Source organism: Hippopotamus amphibius, chromosome 4 (assembly GCF_030028045.1).
Source record: "Hippopotamus amphibius kiboko isolate mHipAmp2 chromosome 4, mHipAmp2.hap2, whole genome shotgun sequence".
Classification (NCBI taxonomy): domain Eukaryota; kingdom Metazoa; phylum Chordata; class Mammalia; order Artiodactyla; family Hippopotamidae; genus Hippopotamus; species Hippopotamus amphibius.
In genome coordinates this window covers 160,521,199-160,548,417 of record NC_080189.1, presented here as the reverse complement: position 1 = coordinate 160,548,417, position 27,219 = coordinate 160,521,199, and the positions used below count along the sequence as shown (strand labels likewise).

The following is a 27,219-nucleotide window of genomic DNA, read 5'->3' as shown; positions in this document are numbered from 1 at the left end:
GCAAACATTGAAGGTTGGTTAGCAATTCCCCAAACACCTATTCTCACAATGCCCTTAGACTTCCATTCTCATACCATTGGAAAAGAAGTGCGGTGGTATGGGAAAGATAACAAAAAAGTCAACGAAGGGAGTCTTGTTATTCTGATCTGTAAATTAAGAATAGAGCTATATAGTTCCTCAGTCTTTTCCAGCTCTGAAAAGAATACCATAGATCTCTAAGGCTGAAAGCTCTGGATTTATTAATTGAGTACCTAACATAAGCCAGGCACCGTTCTTGCCATGGGGATACAGCGGCAAACAAAAATAGACAAAATCCATACCCCCAAATAGCTTACACCCTAGTGAGAGAAGACAGACGATAAGCAAATTAAATATATATTGAATTAAATGGTAGTACGTGCAAAGGAGAAATACGAGGGAAAGAGGAAAAAAGTAACAATTGCTAGAAACAGCTTTTCACGCCAAGCTAAAACAGGATAAGGATTGGGAACTCGGGGTACCAGTGAAAAGAGACCGCGGGACACGTGAGTTACCAAGCCGAGAACGCCTGAAGCGCATGCGCACTGGGGTGTCGCGGACCAGAGGGTATTCTCGGCGGGGCGGCTCAGAAGCGCATGCTCGCGGGCTCGCGCGTGCATGAGCCTCGCGAGCCAACGTGCGCGCGTCCGGCGTCCGAGGCGGTGGGTGTCCGGGAGTAGGTGAGGCGCCTTTCGAGGTGACTCGGGGGAAAGCACGCGACGCGAGGATGATTTCGGGAGTTCTTCTACCACTGGAAGGGCCCTGGCGACCGCTGCGGGCCACCGTTACGGGCCCGCTGCTCAAGGGCTCCGGGAGGCCCGCTGGCCTGCCTTCAGCGGGACGCCGGAGCCTGGGCAGGCGGGGGGGTTTCTGGTTGCCAGCTGGGGGAGGGGATGGGGGCGGAGCTTGAGCCTGGCAGGGGGCTTCTGCGGCCGCGGCCCTGCTCCCCAGGTTTCCTTAGCTCAGAACCCGGATGGAATCGTCACATTTGTCCCAGGAGCCCTGAAAGGACGGGGAGGTAATCAGGAAATCGTTGAGTTGGGTACCAACCGAAATACTTATTAAACGTTTACCTGTCATTTTTTGCCGGCTGCAAAGTTCATTACCTTAGAAATCATCAGATCTGCAGTTACAGCTCTGATTTTCCGGGGTTTGAAAACCTAGCCCTACCATTTCTGAGAGGTCCAGCCCATGCTGTTCTCAGCTATAAAGGGAAGGGGACCTTTAATTGCACTATAAGCTTTTTTTTTTTTTTTTAACCTGCAAGAGAACTTAAAATCAAGTTTAAACAGCCCCTTGCCATCATTATTATTGCCGAGGTAGTTTGAAACCATCTGTAAAGACCAAAATACAGAATAACAGTAAGGACCTTCTGAAAAGTTATCAAAGTAATACATGAGCAAGATTTAAAAATCAAATGATACAGAAAGGCTTATAATGAAAAGGAATTTTACGTCCCTATCCCTTCCTATTTTTAGTCTCTTTCCCCTGAGATAACTATGTTTAACCAGTAATAATAATAATTATTATTAATCTCTTCTTAATATAACAATTTGATTTTACTTCCTCCTGTTCCTTCACCCTGTTATTACAGTGTCTTAGCACTTCATTGTAAGTTTTTTCTAAAAGTCATGGTTATTGTGTAATGTATAAATGTTGTGAAGCTAGCTTGGACATTTTTTTCATGAATAATTTCTAGCTAATGTTTCTTAGTGGAATTTAGGCATCTGTTTTTGGTGAAATGATTAATATTTTGAACACTGTCTTTACGAGTCAACTTCAAGTGTGATTATGATTTCACTTTAGGGCATATGGGATTTAGAGAGGAGCAGTAAAAATTATGAAATTATGAATGCTGTTTTGGATGTTAAATCCGCTGCGGCAGGCGTGAGCTGTGTGACTGCCTAGAGATTAGAGCTATAATTTCTTTTGTTTTGTTTTACAATGTGGTTTAATGAGAGATTTCATTTACCTCAAATATTTCTTTATAATGCTTGAGAGAAATGGTTAATGCCACGTAACTCTGAAGCTTTAATTGTGTGCGTGTGTGTTTTGTTTTGTTTTTCCTCCCATAGGCAATTATTTCCAGTCAAAAAAGTGAACCAGTGCCTGGCATTCTCACCAGTTTTCTACCTGCCATGATCAAGTGCTTGTCAGTTGAAGTACAAGCCAGGTTGCGTTCTGGTTTGGCTATCTGCTCCTTAGGCCAGTGTGTTGAGGAGCTTGCCCTCAACAGTATTGATGCTGAAGCAAAATGTGTGGCTGTCAGGGTGAACATGGAAACCTTCCAAGTTCAAGTGATAGACAATGGATTTGGGATGGGGAGTGATGATGTAGACAAGGTGGGAAATCGTTATTTCACTAGTAAATGTACCTCTGTACAGGATTTGGAGAACCCAAGGTTTTATGGTTTCCGAGGAGAGGCCTTGGCCAGTATAGCTAACATGGCCAGTGCTGTGGAAATTTCATCCAAGAAAAACAAATCAATGAAAACTTTTGTGAAACTGTTTCAGAATGGAAAAGCCCTGAAAGCTTGTGAAGCGGATTTGACTCGACCAAGTGCTGGGACAACAGTCACCGTATATAACCTATTTTATCAGTTACCTGTAAGGAGGAAATGCATGGATCCTAGACTGGAGTTTGAGAAGGTCAGGCAGAGGATAGAAGCTCTCTCACTCATGCACTCTTCCATTTCTTTCTCTTTGAGAAATGATGTTTCTGGTTCCATGGTTCTTCAGCTCCCTAAAACCAAAGACATGTGTTCTCGATTTTGTCAAATTTATGGACTGGGTAAGTCCCAAAAGTTGAGAGAAATAAATTTTAAATATAAGGAGTTTGAGCTTAGTGGCTATATCAGCTCTGAAGCACATTATAATAAGAATATGCAGTTTTTGTTTGTGAACAAGAGGCTAGTTTTAAGGACAAAGTTGCATAAACTCATCGACTTTCTATTAAGGAAAGAAAGTATTATATGCAAGCCAAAGAATGGCTCTGCCAGTAGGCAGATGAATTCAAGTCCTCGGCATCGGTCTAACCCAGAACTCCATGGTATATATGTAATCAATATACAGTGCCAGTTCTGTGAGTATGACGTGTGCCTGGAGCCAGCAAAAACTCTGATTGAGTTTCAGAACTGGGATACTGTTTTGGTTTGCGTTCAAGAAGGAGTAAAAATGTTTTTAAAGAAAGAAAAATTATTTGTGGAATTATCGAGTGAGGACATTAAGGAATTTGGTGAAGATGATGATTTTAGTTTATTTAGTGCCACTCTTCAGAAGCATGTGTCCTCTGATGAGCAGTGTGGCCAGGTCAACTTCCAAGAAGCATGTAATAATATTTTGGATTCCTATGAAATGTTTAATTTGCACTCAAAAGCTGTGAAAAGAAAAGCTCCTGTAGAAAACATAAACACACAACATTCTAAGGATTCGGAAGCCATCAGAAAAAAGACAAATGATTCATTTTTGTACACTTACAAATCCAATGGTCCAGTCAATAGTAAAATGACAGAGTCATCTTTACAAAATGAAGATAGCACTTGCTCAGAGTCAAGGATCTTAGAACAAGAGACAGCTGAAGCATCAGAATCAGGAGAAAATGAGAAACATAAAAAATCTTGCTTGGAACTTAAGTCTTCAGAAAATCCATGTGGAACCAGTTCAGAAATGTTTGCAAGCCGTTTTCAGACATTATATCACTTTGACGGGAGTGGAGAAGATCTAGAAATACAGAAAGTAAGTACTACTGTTAATAGCATGGCTGCCAACATCCTGAAAAATAATAGAATTCAGAATCAACCAGAGAGATTTAAAGATGCTACTGAAATGGGATGCCAGCCTCTGCCTTTTGAGACAACATTATCAGGAGCACATGGTGCTCAGAGAGAGAAAGAGAAAAGGGAAAAAGAACCTAGTAATTGTGGAAGAATAAATGTTTTTAGTTATGGACAAGTTAAATTATGTTCCACTGGCTTCATAACTCATGTGGTACAAAATGAGCAAACTAAATCAACTGAAACAGAACACTTATTTAAAAATTATGTTCAGCCTGGTCCTGTGAGTGCCAAAGAAACATTTGGAAATAGAACACACCATTCAGTTGAGACTCCAAACACCAAAGATTTAACCAGCACTTTAAGTAAAGAATTTACTCAACTGCCCAACAAAAAATTGTGCACAACAAATATAAGTTATGGGCTAGAGAACAAACCTATAGCAACTTATAAAAATGTTGCTGTTTTTCAGGAAAGTAGTACAGAATCACACACAGGTTGCTTATTACCTGACGCATCCTCTTTCTCTTGCAGTAGACATGTTTCAAATGGTAGGAAGAAAACAGATAAGTTGATTGGTTCCACCAAACCCATAGCTCATAAGAAGCTAAGCTTAAGTTCACAAGTAGGATCTTTAGAGAAGTTTAAGAGGCAATATGGGAAGGTTAAAAATCTGAATACAGAAGTGGAGGAAAGTAATACATTAGAAGTCACTACCAGTCTTAGTCCTCAGGTTGAACCAGACATTCCATGGAAAGACAAAAACCACTTAGAAAACTCTGGTATTTGTAAAATCACTACTGTGAAACATAATGATTCAAATAGTAGTTGTCAACCAGCACATCACATGCTTTATTCAGAAAAGTTACCATTCTCCAAGGAAAATGATTGTTTGGAACAACAGATGCCTTGCTTAAGAGAAAGTCCTGTAACTCTACAGGAGTTATCTCATTTTAACAGAAAGCCTTTGGAAGTTGAGAAGTCACCTGAATCACTAGCCTCTAAATTATCCAGATTGAAGGGCTCCGAAGGAGAGACTCAAACAACGGAGATGACGAGTCACCTTAATGAACTTCCACAATCAGATTCCAGTAGGAAAGACAGCGACTTGCCCAGTGGGTTAACCCTAGATTCTTGTAAGTTGTTTAAAAATGAGCATAAAAAAACAGAAAGTGGCAACATCCCAGTGTCAGACTTTGTTACAAAGCGTAATCCCTTCAATAAAGACAATGAAACATATTCTAGTAACAATACAACAGAGAACTCTGTGATATCAGAAACTCCTTTGGTACTGCCTTATGATCATTCGGCAGTTATCAGTAAGGGTTCGGATGTTCTAATAGCTTCAGGACAACAGACTGGAAGTCCCGACCCTCCAAGTAGAGTGTTAATGAGTCACGTAGAAGATTCCACGACTGACCAAAATGGAACTTACTTTCAGAATGAGGAATCTATAGCGAGAACTTGTTCTGAAAATGGGGAGTCCAACACATGTTCTTTGGATTGGCAGCAGCATTTTGATGTAGCCCTGGGAAGAATGGTTTACATCAACAAACTAACAGGACTTAGCACATTCACCGCTCCTACTGAGGACATTCGGGCTGCTTGTACTAAAGACCTGACAACTATGGCTGTGGATGTTCTCCTTGAGAATGGTAAGTATATGGCGTTCGCTGGCATGAATGCTTTGGAAAGTGGGAAGGATGGCTGAGGAGTAAGATAATCATATTCAAAGAGATTATCTCAGTAGATGGAACATTTTGAAGTTTAGTGATAAAATGTGTTTTATTGTATATGAAAATTCTCTAGGTCCAATATTACTTAAACATAAAAATACAGTGAAAGAATGATATAGAATGGAAGTGTATGTATATGTGTCTGTGGGTGTGTGTATGTGCAAGAGGGCGAGACAGTTTTTACTGAAAATGGTGCTATTGATAGTTGAGAAGATCTACAGTGCTTCCCTACCCCCCTCTCCCCTCTCTTCCAAACACACAACTCCCCAAGAAATTTGTCTTTAAAGGCACCTGCAATGTCAGTGTGATATCTTTCTGGAAGTTGCTCTCTGCAGCTGTCAGGTATAGGGCCAGAATGATCCTGTAATCATCCTAGGTTTCCCAGTAAAATCTATGGCTCAGTACAGCAGTATATTTATAAACTTTTTTTTTTTTAAGAAAATAGGACTTGACCATAAATTTTTTGGAAAATAGTTTAAGTATGTATTTTTATAATCATACTTTTCAAATGTACCTTATTATCATACATATGCTAATAATCTTGATCTGTATAAGTGTCTGCTATTCAGAAAGACAGTAATGTGGCTTTTAGATCAGCCCACAAGGCCACATCAGAGCCTAGGCTAGGACCCTGAGTTCCCAGGTCTCAGTCAACATTAAAAGTGACATTGTTTTGGCAGCATGTTGAGAGCCAGATGTTGGGATATGGTAAAACTGATTTCCATCTGGCAATAATCTTGGTTTTGCATCAGGATAATAAACATTAAATGTTCGTCTGTATTAGCAGTTTTGAATGTTGCAAAAGAATGTAAGTCGTATGAAGGTAATTGCAAATTAACTTCTAATTTCTCCCTAGGATAAGTATCTCTTAACAGGAGGCTCTGATTTATTTAAGGTTCAATAAGACTTTTATTTTTCAATGGTTTCCAGTTTTTTTCCTTGTGGAAAAAAATAATCACTGTAGTAACTTCCAAAATATTAAATAGAAGAAAACGCTTTTCTTTAATACTGCTCCTGAGGCTATCAGGCGGCTCTTAAAGACACACGTGTTTTTCAGTGTATGTAGTTTTGTGTCCTGATTTATACCGAATGCTTATCGGAGGTAAATCTAAGGCACTGGCACCTCGTCTTCCTGAAATGCAACTGCTTCTGCTATGGTGACAAAAAAATAAAACTGCGGTGGTTGTTGCTAAAACAAAGGGGAAAGATCTTGGCTGCCATACTCAACATAAACATCTGCTCCTGTTCAATAAATCTAGAAGTTTAAAACACTTCCACCTACTTAACTTCTGGATTAGCAAGTCTTGTAGTGAACTTTTGAGGGTCATGTTAAGTCATAGATGCATAATGAAAAATTAAGTATTTGAGGTCTAGAAACTAGTTCCAAGAAGAGATGGCTTCTGAGCACCCTCCATTCATAAGGGAGGGTTACCTTTCTGGAAATGGCTGGTGCGTAGCAGAACATTAGGACATTGTTGAACCACACATAAAACGTCACATGAGATGAACTGTTAAGAGGTCAATTTAATTGCACAGAAGAGAGGATCTATAAAGGTAATTTTAAGGAGTAGTGTCAAGTCTACAAGCCCTGGTAGTTTTTTTCTTTAAAATGTCTTTAACTCTGTCCTTTCTATTAATAGTAACACAAGCTTGTTTCACCTCACACTTTACTTTTATCATTCTAAATTAATCTCTCTCCAGGTTTTGTCCAACAGATTTATCTTTTTGAAATTATATTTTCATCATGTTTTGCCCCTGTTCAAAACTGTCAAATTCAGCATTGCTCCTAAAACTCAAATCTGATCATCCTTCAGAGAGGAGGGTGGAATTTGGGCTAGATTTTACTGGACTTTGGAATTTAAATTGAGAACTTTTCGTTCATTCGTCTATTCATTTATTCACTCATTCGTTGATCATTCACAGTGTGCTTGGGGCTGCCACACTGCAGATTAGCTGGCTTTGCTTTTCAAAGATGTCCTCTTAGGGAGGACAGCCATCTAAGCATAATTATAATATGATGAGGTAAATGTTACAATAGACACATATTGGGCGCACACACATATAGAGAGACACATGTATTGGGAATAAGAGGCATGTAAGTTGGTGATCTATTCTAGGTCTTCCTTTTGTCTGGTATAGATGGGTAATAGGACTAAGCATTAATGCAGATTCCCAAATTAGCAGAAAAATTTCATTAAAGAAATTCTGACTCAATCTGTTATTTAGTAGTCTGGCTTATGTCTTAATTCATTTTGTGCAGAAAGAGATTTTATGTAACTTAATTTTTTAATAGTTTATTTTTTGAGTTCAAATGTCTAGATTTTTCTTTTTTATATTTAGGATCTCAGTACAGGTGTCATCCTTTTAGAAGCGACCTTGTTCTTCCTTTCCTTCCTAGAGCTCGGGAAGAGAGGACCGTGATGAGACAGAATAACAAAGGTAGGGGCATTAACAGAGATTGCCAGAACACCTAGTACATACTGTGCCACCTAGCTCAAAGAAGACAAAGCAGGGCTGTGTTACTAAGCTTGATCAGTGCCAGCTGTGCCTTCTTGGAACCAGGAATTCCCCATGGTCCTATTTAACAGCAGAACTAAGTAATTCAGTGCATGTGCTTAGATCAGAAATTACTTTTCCAGACGAGGTCAGTACTGGGTGATTATGCACAGTCTGTGGTGTCTTGTGATGGAGAAAATGTTTCTTATTTTTAAAGATTGGAGTTGACTCCATGTTGCATTAGTTATATATAAGCAAAATGCTTATCTTCAAAAAAAAGCTACAGACGTATTTTTCTTTTCTTTGTTTCTAAAAATAGATATGTTTTTACCTAAAAAAAGTGAGGCTACTAATTTGAACTGGTTTCTCCTGGACTTGTATTCTGAAATATCTCGTGAAAATAGTTTGGAGAAAAAGCTGTAATGCCAGAAGATAGTCATCAAGTCTAGTTTAAAAAATAACAGATCAGAACAATTTAGAGACACAGCAAACACTGCACATTTGCAGAATGTCAGAAAAATTTGTCTGATCTTTGATCTTGAGGCTGCACCACACCAAGCATGAGACACCATTCACTCTCTTATCTGGGGCTCTTGATGCCAATTTTACTTGTCCCCTTTTGCTCTAGCTGCTGGGGACGATACTGTTGGTCCTGAATCACTTCAGTCTTTGTTCTCAGAATGGGACAATCCAGTATTTGGCCATTTTCCAGAGGTAGGTCAGCAGCAATTTTTCTTTGCTTGTTATTTAAAATTTTGAATTTCATTTAAATTGGGTATGGGCATGAATGACTATATTGATTTATAATTATGACTGGAAAGTGAGCATGTTTCCAAATAATTTATTTGGAAATTAATATTTAATGTAGAGAGGTGCAATCAGAATTTGTAGCAGTTTGGAAGCTTTGACACTTTGGATTAGACGTGTAATCACTGTGTGAATAGTGAATGTGTTTACCACTCTCAGAAACCCTCACTTGCAGCTTTGGCAAGGTATTGGGTTGGCCCAATATTTAGGGTGGTGGTAGTAAAAACTGTCATCATTAGATAAAGCAGTGACTCTTCTGCTAGAGGAACAGTTCATCATTGGACCCCAGTGTGCATCCTCTCCTCAGTGGGTTATCACACAGTGTGCTTTGTGTGTTGTAATGAGGGGGTAGAGTAGCTGAACATTTGTTGCTGATTAATTGGTTAAGATGTCTTTAAGGACCTGCTCATGAAGCACAGGCAAATTGTTATTCTGAAAGTATTGGTTTTTGTCAGTAATTTTGTGTATAAACAAAAATTATTATTTAAGAGTAATAATTCATAGAGCCTTTTGAATTTTTATAAGTTCCCTGAATTCAACCCACCTCTGATAGGTTCTGTGAAAATGAATGTTTTTAAAGCACTTTGAAATCTTTGGTAAAACAGTTCTGCGGACATAAAAGATTACAATGTAAATGACATTTGTTCTGGGTCTTTGTAGGTTGCTGTTGACGTTAGCAGTGGCCAGGCTGAGAGCCTAGCAGTTAAAATTCACAACATCTTGTATCCTTATCGTTTCACCAAAGAAATGATTCACTCGATGCAGGTAAAAGATTGACTTTGAAACCTCCTTAAAATATATATGTATTTAAGACCTAAGCTAGACTAACTCTTGTGAAATTGGATTTATTTGATGATATAGACCATCTTGGTCAAGACACGTGTTCTTTTTAATCTTACTGAAACTTTTATCATCTGAAGAAAAAGCAAAGGATTAATTATAATTACAAAGAAGAAAGTATCCTTAGTAGTGTGAGCAGGTTTGGATGGATGAATTATAGATTCAGGCTCACAGTTTCAAGGATTATGTGTTGACTTTCTATATTGACGATAATTTGTAAATCAACTAAGTAATGTAGAGACATTGTCCTTAAATGTGCAACAGTACCCCTTTTTAAATGACCCTCTATTGTATGAGGCAAAATATGACATGGCTTAAGAGACCCCAGGTTGAGGAGTTCCGTTAACAGAAGGGACCCCTTCTCTCATCTGCTTTTCTAGTTTGTCCCCCCTCTGCACCACTCAGGCTGTATTCATCTCCTTATTTTCAGTATGGAAACAAACAACCAGGTTAGACCGATCTAGGTAGAGCAAAGCCACCAAGGTCTGAAGCCACCAGTGGCTTTTAACTTACTTTAATGGACTAGCTGCTACAAAATGGGTTTCCTTGCTTTTGCATGTATTTTCCAAATTTTTTTCAGTCCTATTTTTTAGTAATCTCTGGTCACGTTAATGATTCTCTGGTCATATTACCTGTTAATAAGAGTCATTCTGTTGGGAACGTTTGCAGTCTACTCTGAAGTTTTATTAGCATAACCCTCTTAGATGCCTCCGTCTGTTCCTTTGTAGTCTTTCCTTGTCTTCTGATCACTCTACTTGCCTATTCTTTTTTCCTTCCTAATGACTCCCCCAGGTTCATCAGCACCTGTCCTTAGTCTTAGATATGAATGTTATAATGCAAACAATTTTAAATTAAGTACAGTTTTGTCTCTGTGCAGATAAGACTTTGATCATTTTTATTCAGTATTGTACCACTTATTTGAATGTATGACAGGTTCTTCAGCAAGTGGATAACAAGTTTATTGCCTGTTTAATGAGCACTAAGACTGAAGAGAATGGTGAGGCAGGTAAGAATGGGGTTTAGCCTTGTAACCAGCTGGTCTTCTGACAGTCTTCTTTTAAGGTTATTTTTTTATATACGATACAGTTTCAACGATTTGGACAGATTAGGGAAAACCAATCTAAATTAATATTATGAAACAACAGTTTTAAAGTACATTATGTTTTATATACATACATATATATGTTTTGTATACACACATACATATATGTTAATACATGTTAAACTATTAAGAGTGGTTACCTTGGGAGTGAGAATGGAAATGGGCAAAGGGGAAATTTCATCTTTTACTCTTTAAAATACTTTATGTTCTCTGACTTTTTAATAATGTTTTAATGTGTTCCCTTTATCATAATAGAAAGTTTATATGATGAACTCTGCTAGGTATATCAAGAGTTACATATAATCTCTTGGTGATTTGCTTTAATAAAACAATAATTTGTAAATGATAACATTAACTCATTCAGCGATATTGCTTGAGTGCCTACTGCATGCCAGGGACTGTGCTAGGGATACAACGGCGGAAGAAAATATACATGCAAGAGAAATAGTTACACAAACATTAAAATTTTAACTCTGGTGTTATGGAGGAAAGAAATCAGATGCTGTAAGAACCTGTATTGGGAGATTTGATTTAGTAGGGCAGTCAGGGAAGGTTTTGTTGGTAAAGTGAGATCTGAAGTATAAGTTAATTAGGTAAAGAAGGAAGGGAGGAGTATTCTGGGCAGAGGGAATAATATGCGATTTGTGTTTTCCTCTCCTTCAGTGAGAGGAAGCAGGGCAAGCCCTTCCTTGTGTGAGAGCAAGGAGACGGGCTGGACAAGTAGGTTGCAGTCAGATGTTAAAGACCAATTATAAGCTTTGTCTTCGTCCCAAAGCCAACTGGAAACAATTGAAGGCTTTTTGTTTGCTTTTCTATTGTTTGTTTTCACAGTGGCGTTTTGCATTTTGAAAATACTGCTCTGGCTGCAGTGTAGAGCATGGAGCGGGTGTGGAGATGGAGTCCCAGTAACTGCAGAGAGACTGTTAGGAGGATGTTGCAGTACCTAAGAAAGGATGGTTAGCTGGGACCAGGGTGGCCTGGAGAAAGATATTTAGGAGATAAAGTCAGCAGGACTTGGTGATGGATTGGATATGGGGAAGTCCTCAGAGATGACTCCTGGTTTTCTGACCCCTGTAGCTGAGTGGATGATGTTGCAGGACCAGGTTGGAGAAGAAGCAGGCAAGAAGGGTGAAAATCATGAGTTCGGTCTGAAATCCCTTTGAAATGTTCAAGAACGTGTGTCAGGAATGTGGTTGGACATTACAGGTCTAGGACCCGAGAAGCATTCTGACATGCAGGTCTAAATCTGAGTTGTCAGCATAAAGTCAGTCACTGATGTCATGTGTATAAATTTTATCACTTAGAAGAAGATTGAAGAGTGAGGAGGAGAGAGATTCTGAATCTAGAGTAATTCCGCCATTTAATAGCTGGGAAGTAAAGGGTGAACCAGCAAGAGAGATTATGAAGGAACAGAGAAATAGGAAGAAAAGCAAAAGTTGTGTTGCAAAGCCAAGACTTTATAGTAAGTGCTGCTGGGAGGTTAAGATGAGGACCAAAAATATCTGTTAGATTTCCAGACAGTGGAGGTCAGGGACTTCAGATGAGAGGTGTTTCAGAGAAGACAAGACAGAAAGGCTCCAACATCTGTGACATGGAAGAGGGACTAAGGAGAGTGAGGGTGCGAGAAGGCTTTTTTTTTTAAACTGGGAGACTGTTTATCCATTTACAAGGAATACTTGATCCTGTCAGGTTCTGGAAAAGGCCCCAGTGGCTGAGAGTCCCAAGCACCACTGGAGGAGTTGACTCCTGATGGGTAGACCTGCAGGAGAGACCTTCTTTTTTTTTTCTTTTAAGATTTATTATTTATTTATTTATTTAATTTTTGGCTGCATTGGGCCTTCGTTGCTGCACACGGGCTTTCTGTAGTTGTGGAGACCAGGGACTACTCTTCGTTTCGGTGCTCGGGTTTCTCATTGCGGTGGCTTCTCATGTGGTGGAGCACGGGCTCTAGACGCTCGGGCTTCAGTAGTTGTGGTGCATGGGCTCAGTAGTTGTAGCTTACAGGCCCTAGAGCGCAGGCTCAGTAGTTGTGGTGCACAGGCTTAGTTGCTTCGTGGCATGTGGGGTCTTCCCAGGCCAGGAATCGAACCCGTGTCCCCTGCATTGGCAGGCAGATTCTTAACCACTGCTCCACCAAGGAAGCCCCAGGCAAGAGCTTCTAAAGTTTGAAAACGGTTCATTCTCTTTGTATTTCAAAATATTCTCTTTTATCTTGTTTACAGAATAGATTTATTTAGTAAATGTCATCATAGATCAGAGGTAAAGTAACCAAAAGTTCTGTCATAATTATCATAAATATAGAATTAGTGAAGGTCAAATTCTAGTAATCTCACTATTTCTAGAAAGTGAATAGATTTTTTCTGAAGTTTTAATTACGTGGAATTCTTTGTTGTTTAGTACCAAAATCTCTACTAATGGCACCTGAGATGGGTGTAGGCAGAAAATCTCTAGATATTTACATTTCTCTTGAGATTCTAGATTGTCACTGTATTGGTTAGCTGCCACGAAGGAGTACTTTTATATAAAAAATTTTTCTAACTCAAAATGTAAGTATTTTTATTGTTGCTCACGAAGACCAAAAGCAACCTATTCCTATAATTGACTTACTTTTATTTTAATATTGGCACATATTTTTGTAATGGGTAAATATATTATTGTCTTAAATTATAGCGAAATTAATGCCATATAATGGCATTGTTATTGCATGTTTCCACCTATAATAAAATACAGTTGTTCAGTTATAATACTCTAAAGAATAAGGATTTATTCATTTATTCAATTCAGTAAATAAATATTTATTGAGCTCCTGTTATGTGCCTGGTACTTTATACATGATGGGAATATAACAGACAAAAATCCTTGTACTTATGAAACTTCTGTTATTTTGGAATATCAAAAATACAGCTCTGACATGAGTAAAGTACCTTCATACATTCTGCTTCATTCAAGGAATGGAAAATGTCATGAACATTTTGTAGACTATGAATCATTCCTCCAGAGTCAGGTGCGGGATTGATTTCTTAGGGTCCCTGACTCTTGGTAATTCACATTGGCTCAGGTTTTGATTTTGAGGTTACTCCCTCATAATTTATTATTTATTCCATTGTTCTGCCCAATACACGATGTTCAGTATTCATCACAACCAGCTGCAACTCCTATCCTCAAAGGAGTTTAAAATTCAACATTTTGGGGCCTGTTCTGTGGTTGAACATGCTGTCAGAAATATTATAATCTTTTTATTTTTTTAACTCTGAAGCTCTTATGCCTTGAATTTGATGGTATCATAGAAACAATTTTTTTAATCTTTAGTAGAAATAAGAAAAACAGGCATTATCTAGTTTGATCAAATTCAAGAAGAGAACTTTTATTTCAGTATAATCGGTAACAATAAACCTCAACCCTCTGGCCAAAAGTAATAAAATTACAAGCTAAAAAGATGTACTAATGTAACTGAGAATCAGTCCTCCTGTCAGTGAGAAAGGGATTTCCCTGTAGGTTTGGCTTTGGGGTCAGGACATTCTGCTTCCTCTCTTGCACTTAAGAGTATGAAGCCTGGCTACTCAAAATCAAGATCTGTAAATAACATCACCTGGGAGTTTGTTAGACTTGCACAATCTTGTGTCCCACCCCTAACCTACTGAATCAGAATCTTCATCTTAATAAGATCCCCCTGTGATTTGTCTGCTGTTCAAAGTTTGTAAGCCTGAGTCTAAAGCAAGGCCAACTGTAGCTTGAGGGCCAGATCTAGCCATCACCTGTTTTTGTACAGCCAGGCAGATAAGAATGGTTTTTACTTTTTTTTTAAATGATGTGTAGTTAAGTTACAGTGTTACATTAGTTTCAGGTGTACTACATTTTTAAATAGTTGAGAAAAAAGCAAAGGAAGTTATATTTTTGACACATTAAAATTGTATGAAATTAATATTTCAGTGTCTGTAAAAAGTTTATTGGAACACAGCTACAATATTCACATATTGGCTCTGGTTCAGAATGAATATTTGAGTAGTTGTGACAGAAACCATGTGTCCCAAAAGCCTAAAATATTTACTGTCTGGCCTTTCACAGAAAAAAATTACTGACCTCTGATCTAAGGTGTAGTAGAATTACATTCTTCATGGGTTCTGGAGTAGCTTGCGAATCAAGGTCAACTGATTATAAAATGTGTGGTTTAATGATCCTTCATTGTATCAAATTTGAATTAATAAAGCAAAATCAATATTTAAACATTAAGAAGGTAGCGCTTTCACCATGTTTTAGAAATGAAATACTAATGAACTAGAGAGTTTTTCATCAGGGATACACTTGTTATAGTTTTCCCATAATTTTAACATTTTAGGACAGAAAAGATACAGTTGTTACTGCTCAGTTTGTATGCTTCTCTTGTGCTTATGTTGTTAAATAGTTTGAATTAACCTTTTTCTCCCTCAACACAACATGATTATTTTAATCTTGACCTGAGGATTTGAACCTGGTGGTCTTTGCTGGTCTTCTAGGTGGAAACCTGCTAGTCTTGGTGGACCAGCATGCCGCCCACGAGCGCATCCGATTAGAGCAGCTGATTATTGGTAAGGATCTACTGAGGACTAGGAAAGATTCAAGACTCCCCAGCAGAATTAATGTACCTAAAAGAGTTTTTCTAACTGTGACTGTTGTGAAAAAAAGATGAGTTGTATGTTTTAAAAAATGAAGCTGAAAAAAAAAAAGAAACTTTAAAAAAAAATTAAGCTGAAGCCTGCTGGTATGGCTTCTTTTGTAACAAAGAAGGTTTAATAGTTCACTTTACTAATTCAAAGGTGGGTCTTACTTACATGGTCAAAGGCATATTTGCCATATACTTCTCATCAACCCTAAAGATTAGGCTACTCTGTTACAACATTCAGCGCAAAGGTATGCCCCTCCACATGTCCATGTGATCTTGGTTTACCTTCACAGTTCATCAGGCAAAGACCACCAGCAGCTCAGAAGGCCCAAGATGTTGTTTTTATTTTAAAATTTAATTTATTTTTGAACAGGTAGTATAATCAAATAGGTTCAAATCTGAAAGGTACAAAAGGCAATAAAGTCTCTTTTCCACCTTTGGCCTTCATCCGATCTAGTTTCTCTCCCCAGAGGCAACCTGTATCACTAATTTGTTATGGATTCTTCCAAAGTCAATATGTGCTGTTTAATCTTTGCTACACATTTTTCTCATCATGAGGCAGTGTGTTCCCCAAGATGTAAAATACCAGGAAAATCTTTACTCCTGTGGTCAAGTAATAAAAAATACAAATGTCGTAGAGTTAGGTGAGGACCTAGGGAGGTATTTCATGGACTAGAATGGCAATGATGTTACTTCCATGTTCACTTTTCCTTATAAAATGAAGACCTAAGAGCTGGGAAAGATACAATAAAAACAGTGTTCGAAAAACTTGCTTGCTATAGGCCCTGGGCCATTTGAGAATAGTACTGACTAATTCTCTTCAGAGACTGGGAAATCCTTCTGGAGAAATGAGGGGGCCTTCTTGAGCCACTGGGTTGTGTAGTAAATCCCTTTTATCTCTCCAGTAATCCATATTAGTCAACCTCTGTTATTGAAACCACATTTGTTGACTGTCTACAGGAACATTGCTTTGTTCATTTGAATGTAAGATTTAAGTCTTGTATTTCTTATTTAAGAAAATACTGCTAAAATGAATGAATAAACGATGTTTACTAGTTTGGCTTTAATAAAGGAAATTCAAAGCTTAAAACTGAGCATTGAACATGCTGCTAAGCACTATGATAATTCCGTGACTGTGTCTTCATTTTTATCTGAATCTGAAAGACTTCACTTCCTGTTCTTAACCCAATTCATCTTTCTCTCAATAGATTCCTATGAGAAGCAACGGCCACAAGGCTCTGGTCGAAAAAAATTACTGTCTTCCACTATAAGTCCTCCACTAGAGATAACAGTGACAGAGGAACAAAGGAGACTCTTGCGGTTAGTACCACCATGAGGCTGTGATGTTGCTAATGTACATTCTCACAGTAATTCCGGGCGGTATAAGCATAACTGTTGTTCCTTTTCTCAGATGAGGCACTGAGGCCAAGAGAGGTTACATGACTTGTTCAAGGGCATAACAAATTTTAAGTGGTGGAACAGGCACTCAGATGCAGGTCGTCTGGCTCCAAATGCAGTTCTTTCCACTATATCACAGCTGTTGAGTATAGGATAGAGTTTCCCTGATAATTTTTTCCAGCAGTTGGCTTAGAGTACTCTTACCATTTCTTGGAACAGTCAGTACTTATGCTGTGCTGTTTCTGAAAGCAAAGTTACTGCAGTAATTGCTTCCATTCTGCTTTGCCTTGGTGCATTCTAGATTCTTAGTTTTCATTACCATAATCATACTGGGAAGAAAGTAAAACACCGGGCCACGAGGAAGGGGCAAATCATATAATGAGTCACAAGATAGGACATTTTCCTGCTTTGGGGCGGCACAAATTATTGGAAATGAAAAAGAGAGAATTGTCTCAATTTATTTAAGGTTTGGGACTATGCCACTGCCAATAAATCTTTTTCCCTGGGGCATAATTTATATTAGAGGTAGATCCATTTATTTACATCGCGTTAATCAGGACTTCTCAGTTCCTCGGGCTGTTAATTACCTTCCTGCTTTAATGCTGATTCAAAACATTCTTAGCCCTTTTACTTGTGCCAGACTTCTTTAAGTGCCAGCAAGAAGTTAGCAATTCCTCAGTGAAGAATAAAAATTTAGGAACAAGACATAGAAACAAATTGATTCTTTCAGTGGAAAAGAGGGGAAAAAATGATGGTTACTATAATTCAGAAAGGAAATTTGATAATAAAATCATAAATAAATAACCATAAGTGTGAGCAAAACAGTGCAGGTTTTAAAGCTTGTGGCAGCTTTTGAGATACTATCAAGTATTTGGAACCAGAACTGAAACATGAATGAAGTAATTCTTTTACATTTGAGGTTATCTCTTTAGGTGTTACCACAAAAATCTGGAAGATCTGGGCCTTGAAATTATATTTCCAGACACTAGTGATTCTCTGGTCCTTGTAGGAAAAGTACCACTCTGTTTTGTAGAAAGAGAAGCCAATGAACTTCGAAGAGGAAGATCTACTGTGACCAAGAGCATTGTGGAGGTAAGTCACAGCTGCAGATGCTGAAAAAGCTGCTGAGTGCTAATAACCTCCTACTTTGTTTAGAAATTCTCTATATTCATCTTTTATTCAACAAGCATTTATGAAATACCTGCTGTGTACCAGGTGCCAGAGATCCAAAGATGAATTAGCTCAAGGTGAGGAAGGAGGATATTTAAATAATTATACTACAGTGAAATTTGGCCACCAGTTCAAAAGTGCTGTGGAAATTCAGAATATTTACTGTGCCCAGGGGGGCGGAGGTCAAGGAAACTGTCACAGAAAAGCATTTGTTTGTTTGTTTGTTAATGCTTATTTTAGGAGAAGTAGAACAGTAGGAGCCTGCCAAGTACAGAAGAGGGGAGGTCCTTCTAGACAGAATAACAGATATCAGAGACTTGAGGCAGATCCCATGCTTAGGGAACTACAAATACACATGGCTTGAATTAAGATATACATAGGGTAGTGGTGGGCCTAGATGAGGCTAGATAGGTTGTTAAGGCCAGCTTATAAAGGGATTTAGCATAATAGTTTGCATTTCATCCTATAGGCAGCCAATGAGGAAGAGTGTAATACACTTTAGCATTGCACTTTAAATACTTACGTGTTTCATTTTTTTAAAACAAACATAATTTATTTTGTATGTCTTTTATTTCTTCCTTTCCTGTTTTCTGTTAGCGTTTTCTTTATCTTTTTTTTTTCCCTCTACGAGTTTAGGAGGGGAATTTTAGCTTGCATACGTAACACAGTTTAAAGTAGTTTGTTCTTCTGTCTCTTCCTAAACTGTACACAAACCTTACAACCCTTTGTCTTCTACCACTCTTCTCCCATCTTCCATTTTGTTGCCTATTTTAATTCCACCTTGTCTTTAATCCCGCTGGTAGACATTAATTTTATAGTAGATGTTTATTTAGCTTAACCAAAATGTTTCCCAGTCTTTGTTCACTATGACTTCTTGCATCCTACTTATTCTTTGTGTTCATTTTTCATTTTACTGAAGTAAATCTCTTAAAAGTTCTTTTACGAAGAGTCCGGGAATAAAATATCTTTGAAAACATCTTTATTCCACCTTCACATGTGCATGACTGTCTAGCTAAAAATAGAATTCCATATTCTTATTGATCCCTCAAACATTTCAAAAATATTCCATTACTTTTGACATTCTGTTTTTGCCACTGAAGTCCATTGTCAATCTTATCATTACTTTGCAGGTAACCTGATTTTGTCTGTGGTTGCTTTTAAGATTTTCTCTGTCTTTGGTGTCCTGCCATTTCCCTATGATATGTCTTTGTGTGGATTTATTTTTATTTCCTTCTTGAGATTCAGCTTACATATTCAGTTTGGAAAATATAGTTACTATCACTTCAAACATTGCTTCCTCCCCCCTTTTCTCGCTTGCCTCCTAGAAATACTATCAGATGTCTCCTGGACCTTATCATTCTATTCTCCATGTCTTTTAAGTTTCATATTTCCCATGGTTTTACCTGTGATGTATTCTGGGAAATTTCCTCACTTACTTTCCAGTAAACTTCCAGTAAGTTGTCTCTTCATCTACTGTTTAATTAGATGGTTAACTTGTCCACTGGGTTTTTTATTTTCGTGACTGTTATTTTTTTCCAGAATTTTTATTTGTTTTTTCTCACATCTATCTGTTCTTTTTTCATGGTGTTCTTTCTTATTCATCATGGTTTCTTAACTCCTCCTCTAGCTTTTTCTGTTTGGAGCGCAGGCAAATCCACATCAACTCAGTCTGTCATTTTTTCCCAGAAATCTGAACTACTTTGGTAATATCTACAAATAAAAAGTAGAAGATAGATTTAGTGGGTAAGTTGTGGGATACATGGATATAGGAAAGATCTGAGGTAGAGAGCCGTGGAGGGGCTGGTGCACTGGTGCAGATAAGACAGGATGAAGATTTGACCAAGTCAGTAGCAGTGGGAATGGAGAGGAGGGACACATTTGAAACATAATCTGGAAGGTAGAGTCGGGAGGACCTGGTGGGCAAGAGAATATAAAAGAGATAAAGGAGGAAAGATAAGTAATGATTCTGAGGCTTCTCACTTGGACGACTGGAGGGATGGTGCCATTGACAGAAGAAGGAAATAGAGGAGAAGTACACCTCGCTGGGGAGTGAGATCATGAGCCTCAGTTTAGCTGCACTGACTGCGCCTCCAAATGGAGATGTCCAGCGGATAGACAGACTTCCAGACCTAGCACTTGGGAAAGAAGTCAGGCCTGTAGTATCTATTTGGGAGTTAATAGTATACAGTTGGCCCTTGAACAACATGGGTTTGGACTGTGCGGGTCCACTTATACTCACATTTTCTTCAAAAAACACACACTATACTACTACAGGATCTGCAGTTGCTTTAGTTCCCAGATGCAGAACCACGTCTGCGGAGGGCTGACTGTAAGGTTTTACGAAGATTTTCTACCGTGAGGAACGTTGGTGCCCCGAACTCCTGTGTTGTTCAGGGGTCAGCTGTATATCTTCTGATAATATCAGAAGCTGGAGAAGGATCTAAAGCACATGAGAGTGTGCTGGGAGAACGTGAAGAAAAAAAGAGAGCCAAGCGTGGAGCCGGCGGAAGCCCAGCATCCAGGGTATGCGTGTTCTGGCTGAGGTCTGGAAGGCCACTGCTGAAAAGAAGAGGCTGTAGAGGATGATTGAAAATATTTGGTCAGAGAAGGAGGAAGAAAAGCAGGGAAAAGTAATATTGCCACAGCCCAGGGAAGCTGTAAGCAAGGAGGGAATGGTAAAGTGGCCAGAGGGTGAAGCCTGGGGAGTTGGGTTTGGCCGTCAGGGAACGCTGCCTGCCTTGTGGAATCTGGTCCTGGGGGTGGGTGGGAGGAAGACCGGTGGCACGGCGTCAGGAGTGAGGGAAGGGAGAAAGGGGAGCTAAGGAGGCCTCTCTTTCAGGGACTTTGGCTACATACAGAAGAGATGGGGCGACAGCTGAAGGTTAGGGGTGTCAGGAAGTATGGGTCAGGACACAGGTAGAGGAAAGATTTTTGTTTCTTTTCAGACAGGAGAGACTTGAGCATGTTTGTAGACTAAGCACGAGAAGACATTTGAGAGGAAGAGGCAGCTAAAGTGCCAGCTTTGGGATCATCTTGACTTTACCCTTCCCAGAATTGCCGTTTGATCAGACCACCTCTGCTTGGCTTTCAGCAGCGCTCTTTTCTCCCAACAGAGCTTATTTTCTCCAAGGCTCCTCCTCCAAATTGTCTTAAATCCAAGAGATAGGATCTGTTAGAATCTTTTATTGTAACTCAATCCTTAAGTATTTAACGAGAAAATTATAATGAAAACTTTTCCTAAAGTGACTTCAAAGACTATTGGTAAAAAGTTTATCTTAAACTGAAACAAGGCTTATGGTTTCAGCAAATCTTGATTATGTTAAGTCAGGCTGATCAGGAGAGATTTTGTTGATTCTGAAAGAAACTGGAACAGTTCTGGTATCCCTCTTTTTTTTTTTTTCTTAAGTCTGAGCAACACAGTAACATCTGTTTATTTAATTTACTTTTTTGGCTGCATTACGTCTTCATTGCTGCCCGCGGGCTTTCTCTAGTTGTGGCAAGCTGGGGCTACTCTTCGCTGCAGTGTGCAAGCTTCTCATTGCAGTAGCTTCTTTTGTTACAGAGCATGGGCTCTAGGCACTCGGGCTTCAATAGTTGCAGCACACGGGCTCAGTAGTTGTTGGTGTGGTGCGCGGGCTCAGTAGTTGTGGTGCTTGGGCTTAGTTGCTCCTCGGCATGTGGGATCTTCCTGGACCAGGGATCAAACCCATGTCCCCTGCATTGGCAGGCAGATTCTTACCCACTGCACCACCAGGGAAGTCCCAGTTCTGGTATCTTGAAGAAGAGGTAGTTACTTGGATCCTAGCAGTTGAAAGATCACTACGACATCTTTCTGTAAAGTTCTATCCTCTAGCCTAATGAACGAGTCTTTTAAATATTATTTAAATTATCTAGCATTAATTGAACCATTGAAATATGAAATGAACAGAGAATAAGATCCATTTCCCCTTTCTCTATGCTTACAGACTGATGTTTTACAAGTCCCAGATATATAAGCACAAGAGAGAATAGCAAAGAAGTTAGGTTTGATCTATATCCACACTAAACTTTGTTAGTGGGTCAGGTATTATGAGACATCTTTCTATTTAGGTTAGCTTGGGAAAATATGTGGCTTATTAAAAATACATAGTATCTATCACCTAGCTCTTGGTAACTGTGTTCATTTATAAGTATGGTGGACTAGTGTGTAAAGGAGAGAGGGAAGAGAATTTTCTGAGTCTGGTTTAAAAAGAAGTCTATCATGTTACAATCCTAGGAAGCTTTTTTCTTTCTTTCTTTTTTTTTGGTCACACCACTTGGCTTATGGGATCTTAGTTCCCCAAGCAGGGATTGAACCTGGGCCCCAGCAGTGAAAGTGCTGACCAGGGAATTCCCAGGAAGCTAATTTATACATAGCCATTTCTGGGAGTAAAGAAATCCTGTGTTTCCTTATAAAGAAATTATTAAATGTGCCATATCTCAAAACAGCTTCTAGCCTCCAGAGGTTAAACAAATTAGCAGCATGAAATAGTGTCTGCTTTAAATTTCTTTAGTCCTTTTGTAAATTTAACATCTGCAGGGATATTACTAATGAAAAGGCTACCCTAGGGACAGAGATACGCAAAGGAGGAGAAATTGCTCAACAAAATGCCTCAGAGAGCACGGTTTTTGACCTGAAGGGAATTGTCACACATAAAAAAATGCCTGCAGGAACTAAGTGACTACTTATGTTTATGATATTTAAGCAAGTGTTATACTGAGTACATAGTTGTACTCATGCTTCTTGTGTGCTTATTCTGTTTATGTGCAGTGTTAAATGTGTTCTAGCTAAGATTATAAATGCAAACAGACAGCCTCTTAGTGAGAAACCTCCCTGATATTTAGTTGAGTCATTAGGCTACCAGTTACATAACCTCATGAGTTGATGAGCTATCTCTGGAGAAAGCTTCAGAGGCTAAATATATTCTTCATTCAGTAAGAGTTCTTTCAGTTGTCTTGGTATTTCATATTCAAAGTGCTTTACAACAGATAAATTATTTGCACCTAAGTGCTATATTGCTGAAACTCTTTTCTTCAAGAGGCATTTTTTTTTTTTTTTGGTTAAAATTTTATTTATGTATTTATGTATTTGTGTTGGGTCTTTGTTGTTGCACAGGCTAGTTGAGGCAAGTGGGGGCTACTCGTTGTGGTGCATTGGCTTCTCACTGCAGTGGCTTCTCTTGTTGTGGAGCACAGGCTCTAGGCTTCCATAGTTGCAGCACGTGGGCTCAGTAGTTGTGGCACATGGGCTTAGTTGCTTCCGAGGCACGTGGGACCCGCTGGGACCAGGGCTCGAACCCATGTCCCCTGCATTGGCAGGCGGATTCTTAACCCACTGCACCACCAAGAAGGTTCAAGAGGCATATTTTAAAGAAGAAAATTGGGATATTTTGTAAATTATCAAAGGGCAGTTATAACATAGCAATAGGTTAATGCTTGTTTTCCTTTTCTCTTTGTAGGAATTTATTCGAGAACAAGTGGAGGTAAGCTTTTTCCTTATATTGGAGTTTCACACAGAGGCACCGCACACAGAAGGCTCCACTGTCCCATTTGCTTTTCCATTAATAAAGGATGTGTTTATACTTTAGCTACTCCAGACCACAGGAGGCATCCAAGGGACCTTGCCACTGACTGTCCAGAAGGTGCTGGCATCCCAAGCCTGCCATGGTAAGACTCTCAACACACCAGCTGTTGAGTGCCTTTGCATGCTAAGCGCTGGCAGGGTTCAGCAGTAGTTGCGGCTCACGGGCTTAGTTGCTCCACGGCATGTGTAATCTTCCTGGACCAGGGATGGAACCCGAGTCCTCTGCATTGACAGGCAGATTCTTAACTACTGTGCCACCAGGGAAGTCCCCGAGGAGACGCATTTTGAGTTGTTTTGAATGAGCTGAGAGACATGGATTCAGAGGAAGGGAAAGTTTACTACAGGGGAGAAAATAGCCTGTGCAGAGATCCAAAGGCAGAAACAAATTAGTTATGTGAGAAGCAGCAAAGAATATTAGGAAATTAGGCTGGTGAGGACGCATAGAAGCCTAGAAGGTCACAACAAAGCCTTTAGACTTTATACAGAAGGCACAAATCACTGAGGGTTCTTGAGTAGGGTGATATGATAAAATATAGAAAATAGTATTGAAGGAACTTACTTTAGGGATCATGAAAGCCACAGAATCCCCTGCAACTATCATTTGACCACGGCGGGGTCTCCACTCCAGACACCCTCCCTCCATTTGATCTCTCCCCATCAACCTTCTCCTCTCTTCACTTTTTGTCTTTCCTGGCTTGGTAACCTCAGTCCCTCATTAGTCTGTCTCCTGCAAATATCACACAAACTCCTTCCCCCCTTTACCCTGTCTTTACTCCATCCCCAATTTCATCATCTTTGATACCTTCAAAGTGTATCTTAAATATCTCCAATGTGATCAGTTTCCACTGCTGCCTCCTTAGTTCTTGCCACTTTTGAGTCCTCTGATTTAGTCTCCCCACATCTATTCTGGCTCCCCATCTAGCAATTCTTCCCTCAACACCCAGAGGAATCTTTTTGAAACATTCCTCTGAGCATGTCATCCTTCTAACAGAAGCATGGTGATGACTACCCATTGCTCTTAGGATGAACATTTTATTCTTTACCGCGGCCTGTGGGGGTCTGCACGGTCCCGCCCTGGCCTGCCTCTCCAGTTTCTTCTCACATCACTCTCCACCTTGCCCTTCACATTCCAGCCTGCTTCCTTGGTCTTGGTCTTGTGTGCTAAATTCTGCGCTTGCCTTTCTCCTCTGTCTGAAATGCCCTTCTGATCATTCGTCAATTAGCCATGTTTTTCTTAACCTAAGGTCTCAGATTAAATATCATTTTGTCAGGAAAGCCTTCCCTGACCCTCCTAAACTGCGTTTGGTCTTCTGGTTATATATTCTTTGGTATTCTATATTTTTATAGTACTTACATTTATAATTTAAACTATTTTGTAACTTTGTTTAATGTTTGTCTCACCTGTTGGGTAGTAAGCTTCCTGAGGGTGGAGATCATCCATCTTGTTCACTGCCTGGCACAGCTCCAACACAGAGAATATACTTAATAAATATTTGTTGATTGAGTGAATTAATGTATGCATAAAGGCCGTTGCTGACAATATGAGAGTTCGAGTAGGAAGATTATGAAATAGAAAAAAGCAGCAAATAAAATGGACACTGTAGGGAAACAGAGATCTTGGTGATACATTCGCTCTGGTCAAAAGATGACCTGGATTTCACAAACCTAAGAAGTAGGCAAAAATATTTCTCTTGCCTCTTTGAAAAACTCTGAAAGCAAAATCCTAACAAGTTTAGGAATGCCTGCTACAGGGATTAGAAAGACAGCGACTCCATAAAGAAAAGCTGAGAGACAGGTGAGTCCTGAAGCCAATTGCAAGCAGTATTAAAGTCACATGAAAGAAGCCTAAGGGCTTTCCTAGGTGGCGCAGTGGTTAAGAATCCGCCTGGCAATGCAGAGGTCACGGGTTCAATCCCAGCTCCAGGAAGATCCCACATGCCACAGAGCAACTAAGCCTGTGTGCCAAAAAGATTAAAAAAAAAAAAATTAAAAAAAAAAAAAAAGAAAAAAAAAAAAAAAAAAAAAAGAAAGAAGCCTAAGAACCATGTTGCGCTTTCCAGATATTTGGCTCTGACCCAGGGCCAGCACCAGTTTCCCACCATACACACCATACCCTCTTGTTTCTGTCTTTTGTTTAGGGGCCATTAAGTTTAATGACAGCCTGAGCTTTGAGGAGAGCTGTCGCCTTATTGAAGCTCTGTCCTGCTGCCAGCTGCCGTTCCAGTGTGCTCACGGCAGGCCCTCCATGCTGCCGTTAGCTGACGTTGACCACTTGGAGCAGGAAAAACAGGTGGAGTAATGACTAACAGGAGACTGGCTCCTATTATCCAAATGTAATCTTCCTTAATCCTTTCCCAACTATGAGAGTTTTGAAAAATATTCATTGGAAGTTTTCTTGGAAGTCTCAGCATTTCATCTTCTAGCTCAAATTCAAAATGGAGTTTAGACTGAGCTATCTCATTGTACATATGATGCCTTTGTATTTTTTAAGCTTAACACATGTACAGACTGATGTATGTTGAACACCTGTTGCCTCCCGGCTCTAGGTTTGATAAGATGCACAAGTTCTCTCTGGGGCCACAGGAGGTTGGTAGAAACACAGCATATTCACTGCTGGCAAATGTAGCCTAAATAGCCAGTTGTTTGATAGTACCTGCTGGAAATGGTAGCCATCTCCAAGGATCTCTAGAGTAATGATCTGAGGACCTTCAGGCAGGTAACCAAGCTTAGGACAGTTTCACATTATGCTTTGGCCCCGATTACTCAGCAGTCCAGGAACGAGGACGTGGATAATGCAATAAAGGCACTGAGTGGTTTAAATTAAAGAGCATTTCCTGTCCTTGTTATAATCTTAAATGAAACATAACATGAGAGCACAGTAGGAATGTCCATGTTGCTGCTTTCCAAAATCTTTTATTTTGCTTACCTTTCCTGCCAAGGGGTATAAAGTCTTTTCTTGCATGGAGTTTTCAGGTACTAATGTTTTCTGACTCATCTAGTACATTTTACGCCATTAAGAACTTTTTGTTTCATATAACAAAGAAAAAAAAAATGAGAAAAGTTTTGTCCCCATTCCTGAAGAGATGTGCCTCTAGACTGTTTTCAGTCCCACTTATCCTAAGGAAATCTGTACTCTTTTCTGAATCCAGAAATAAGAAATTGAAACTGATTTGAATAGCCATAATTAGGAAATACTTATATGCTCCTTGGCTTTTCATACTGCTAACTGGCGTTATTCTCTTTCTTCCCATAGATTAAACCCAATCTTGCTAAACTTCGCAGAATGGCTCAGGCCTGGCATCTCTTTGGAAAAGCAGCAGGATGTGATACTGGGCAAAGCCTGCAGACATCCGTGCCTCCTTGTGAGCCGCCATGAGAACAGAATTATTGTCTCTAAGGAACCAAAGGGATGCTGACTGTAGGCCTCTGGGCAGAGAGCGTGAGCAGCTGGCACTGGCAGGGTCTTGACTGAATGGGCCCAGGGCACCGATCAGCATCTCCACCTTCCCTGAGCAGATGATCCCTCCACTTGAGTAGCCAGATGGAATTCAAGCCTAAAGACAGTTCATTCATTGGACACTGGAGGTTGTCCTATAGTAGCTACTTTTTGTAATTTATTTGGGGATAAAATTTAATGAT

General features: G+C 39.4%; 1 protein-coding gene across 11 annotated transcripts; it reads left to right on the top strand.

Annotated features, from left to right (window-relative positions):
- The first annotated feature begins 557 nt into the window (after nt 1-557).
- Nucleotides 558-27,219, top strand: MLH3 (mutL homolog 3). 11 transcript variants are annotated; one of them, XM_057732198.1, is made up of 14 exons: nt 558-698; nt 2,094-5,445; nt 7,867-7,965; nt 8,651-8,736; nt 9,490-9,594; nt 10,603-10,675; nt 15,265-15,336; nt 16,619-16,730; nt 17,741-17,900; nt 20,271-20,501; nt 23,456-23,479; nt 23,585-23,663; nt 25,719-25,870; nt 26,834-27,219. In XM_057732198.1, the coding sequence occupies exons 2-14, from the start codon at nt 2,157-2,159 to the stop codon at nt 26,954-26,956; spliced, it is 4,605 nt and encodes a 1,534-aa protein (XP_057588181.1). In that variant the 5' UTR covers nt 558-698; nt 2,094-2,156; the 3' UTR covers nt 26,957-27,219. The 11 variants fall into 11 exon arrangements, 10 of the variants coding, with proteins under 10 accessions (XP_057588181.1, XP_057588182.1, XP_057588179.1 ...); XM_057732199.1 differs by having other exon boundaries at nt 558-715; XM_057732196.1 differs by having other exon boundaries at nt 613-680.

Excerpts from the sequence above, each read along its gene's own strand:
- MLH3 (XM_057732196.1), top strand. The coding sequence starts at position 615 with ATGCTCGCGGGCTCGCGCGTGCATGAGCCTCGCGAGCCAACGTGCGCG. Across the intron at positions 7,966-8,650 it reads GATGAGACAGAATAACAAAG|CTGCTGGGGACGATACTGTT; the intron begins GTAGGGGCATTA and ends CTTTTGCTCTAG. Across the intron at positions 23,664-25,718 it reads GGCATCCCAAGCCTGCCATG|GGGCCATTAAGTTTAATGAC; the intron begins GTAAGACTCTCA and ends TCTTTTGTTTAG.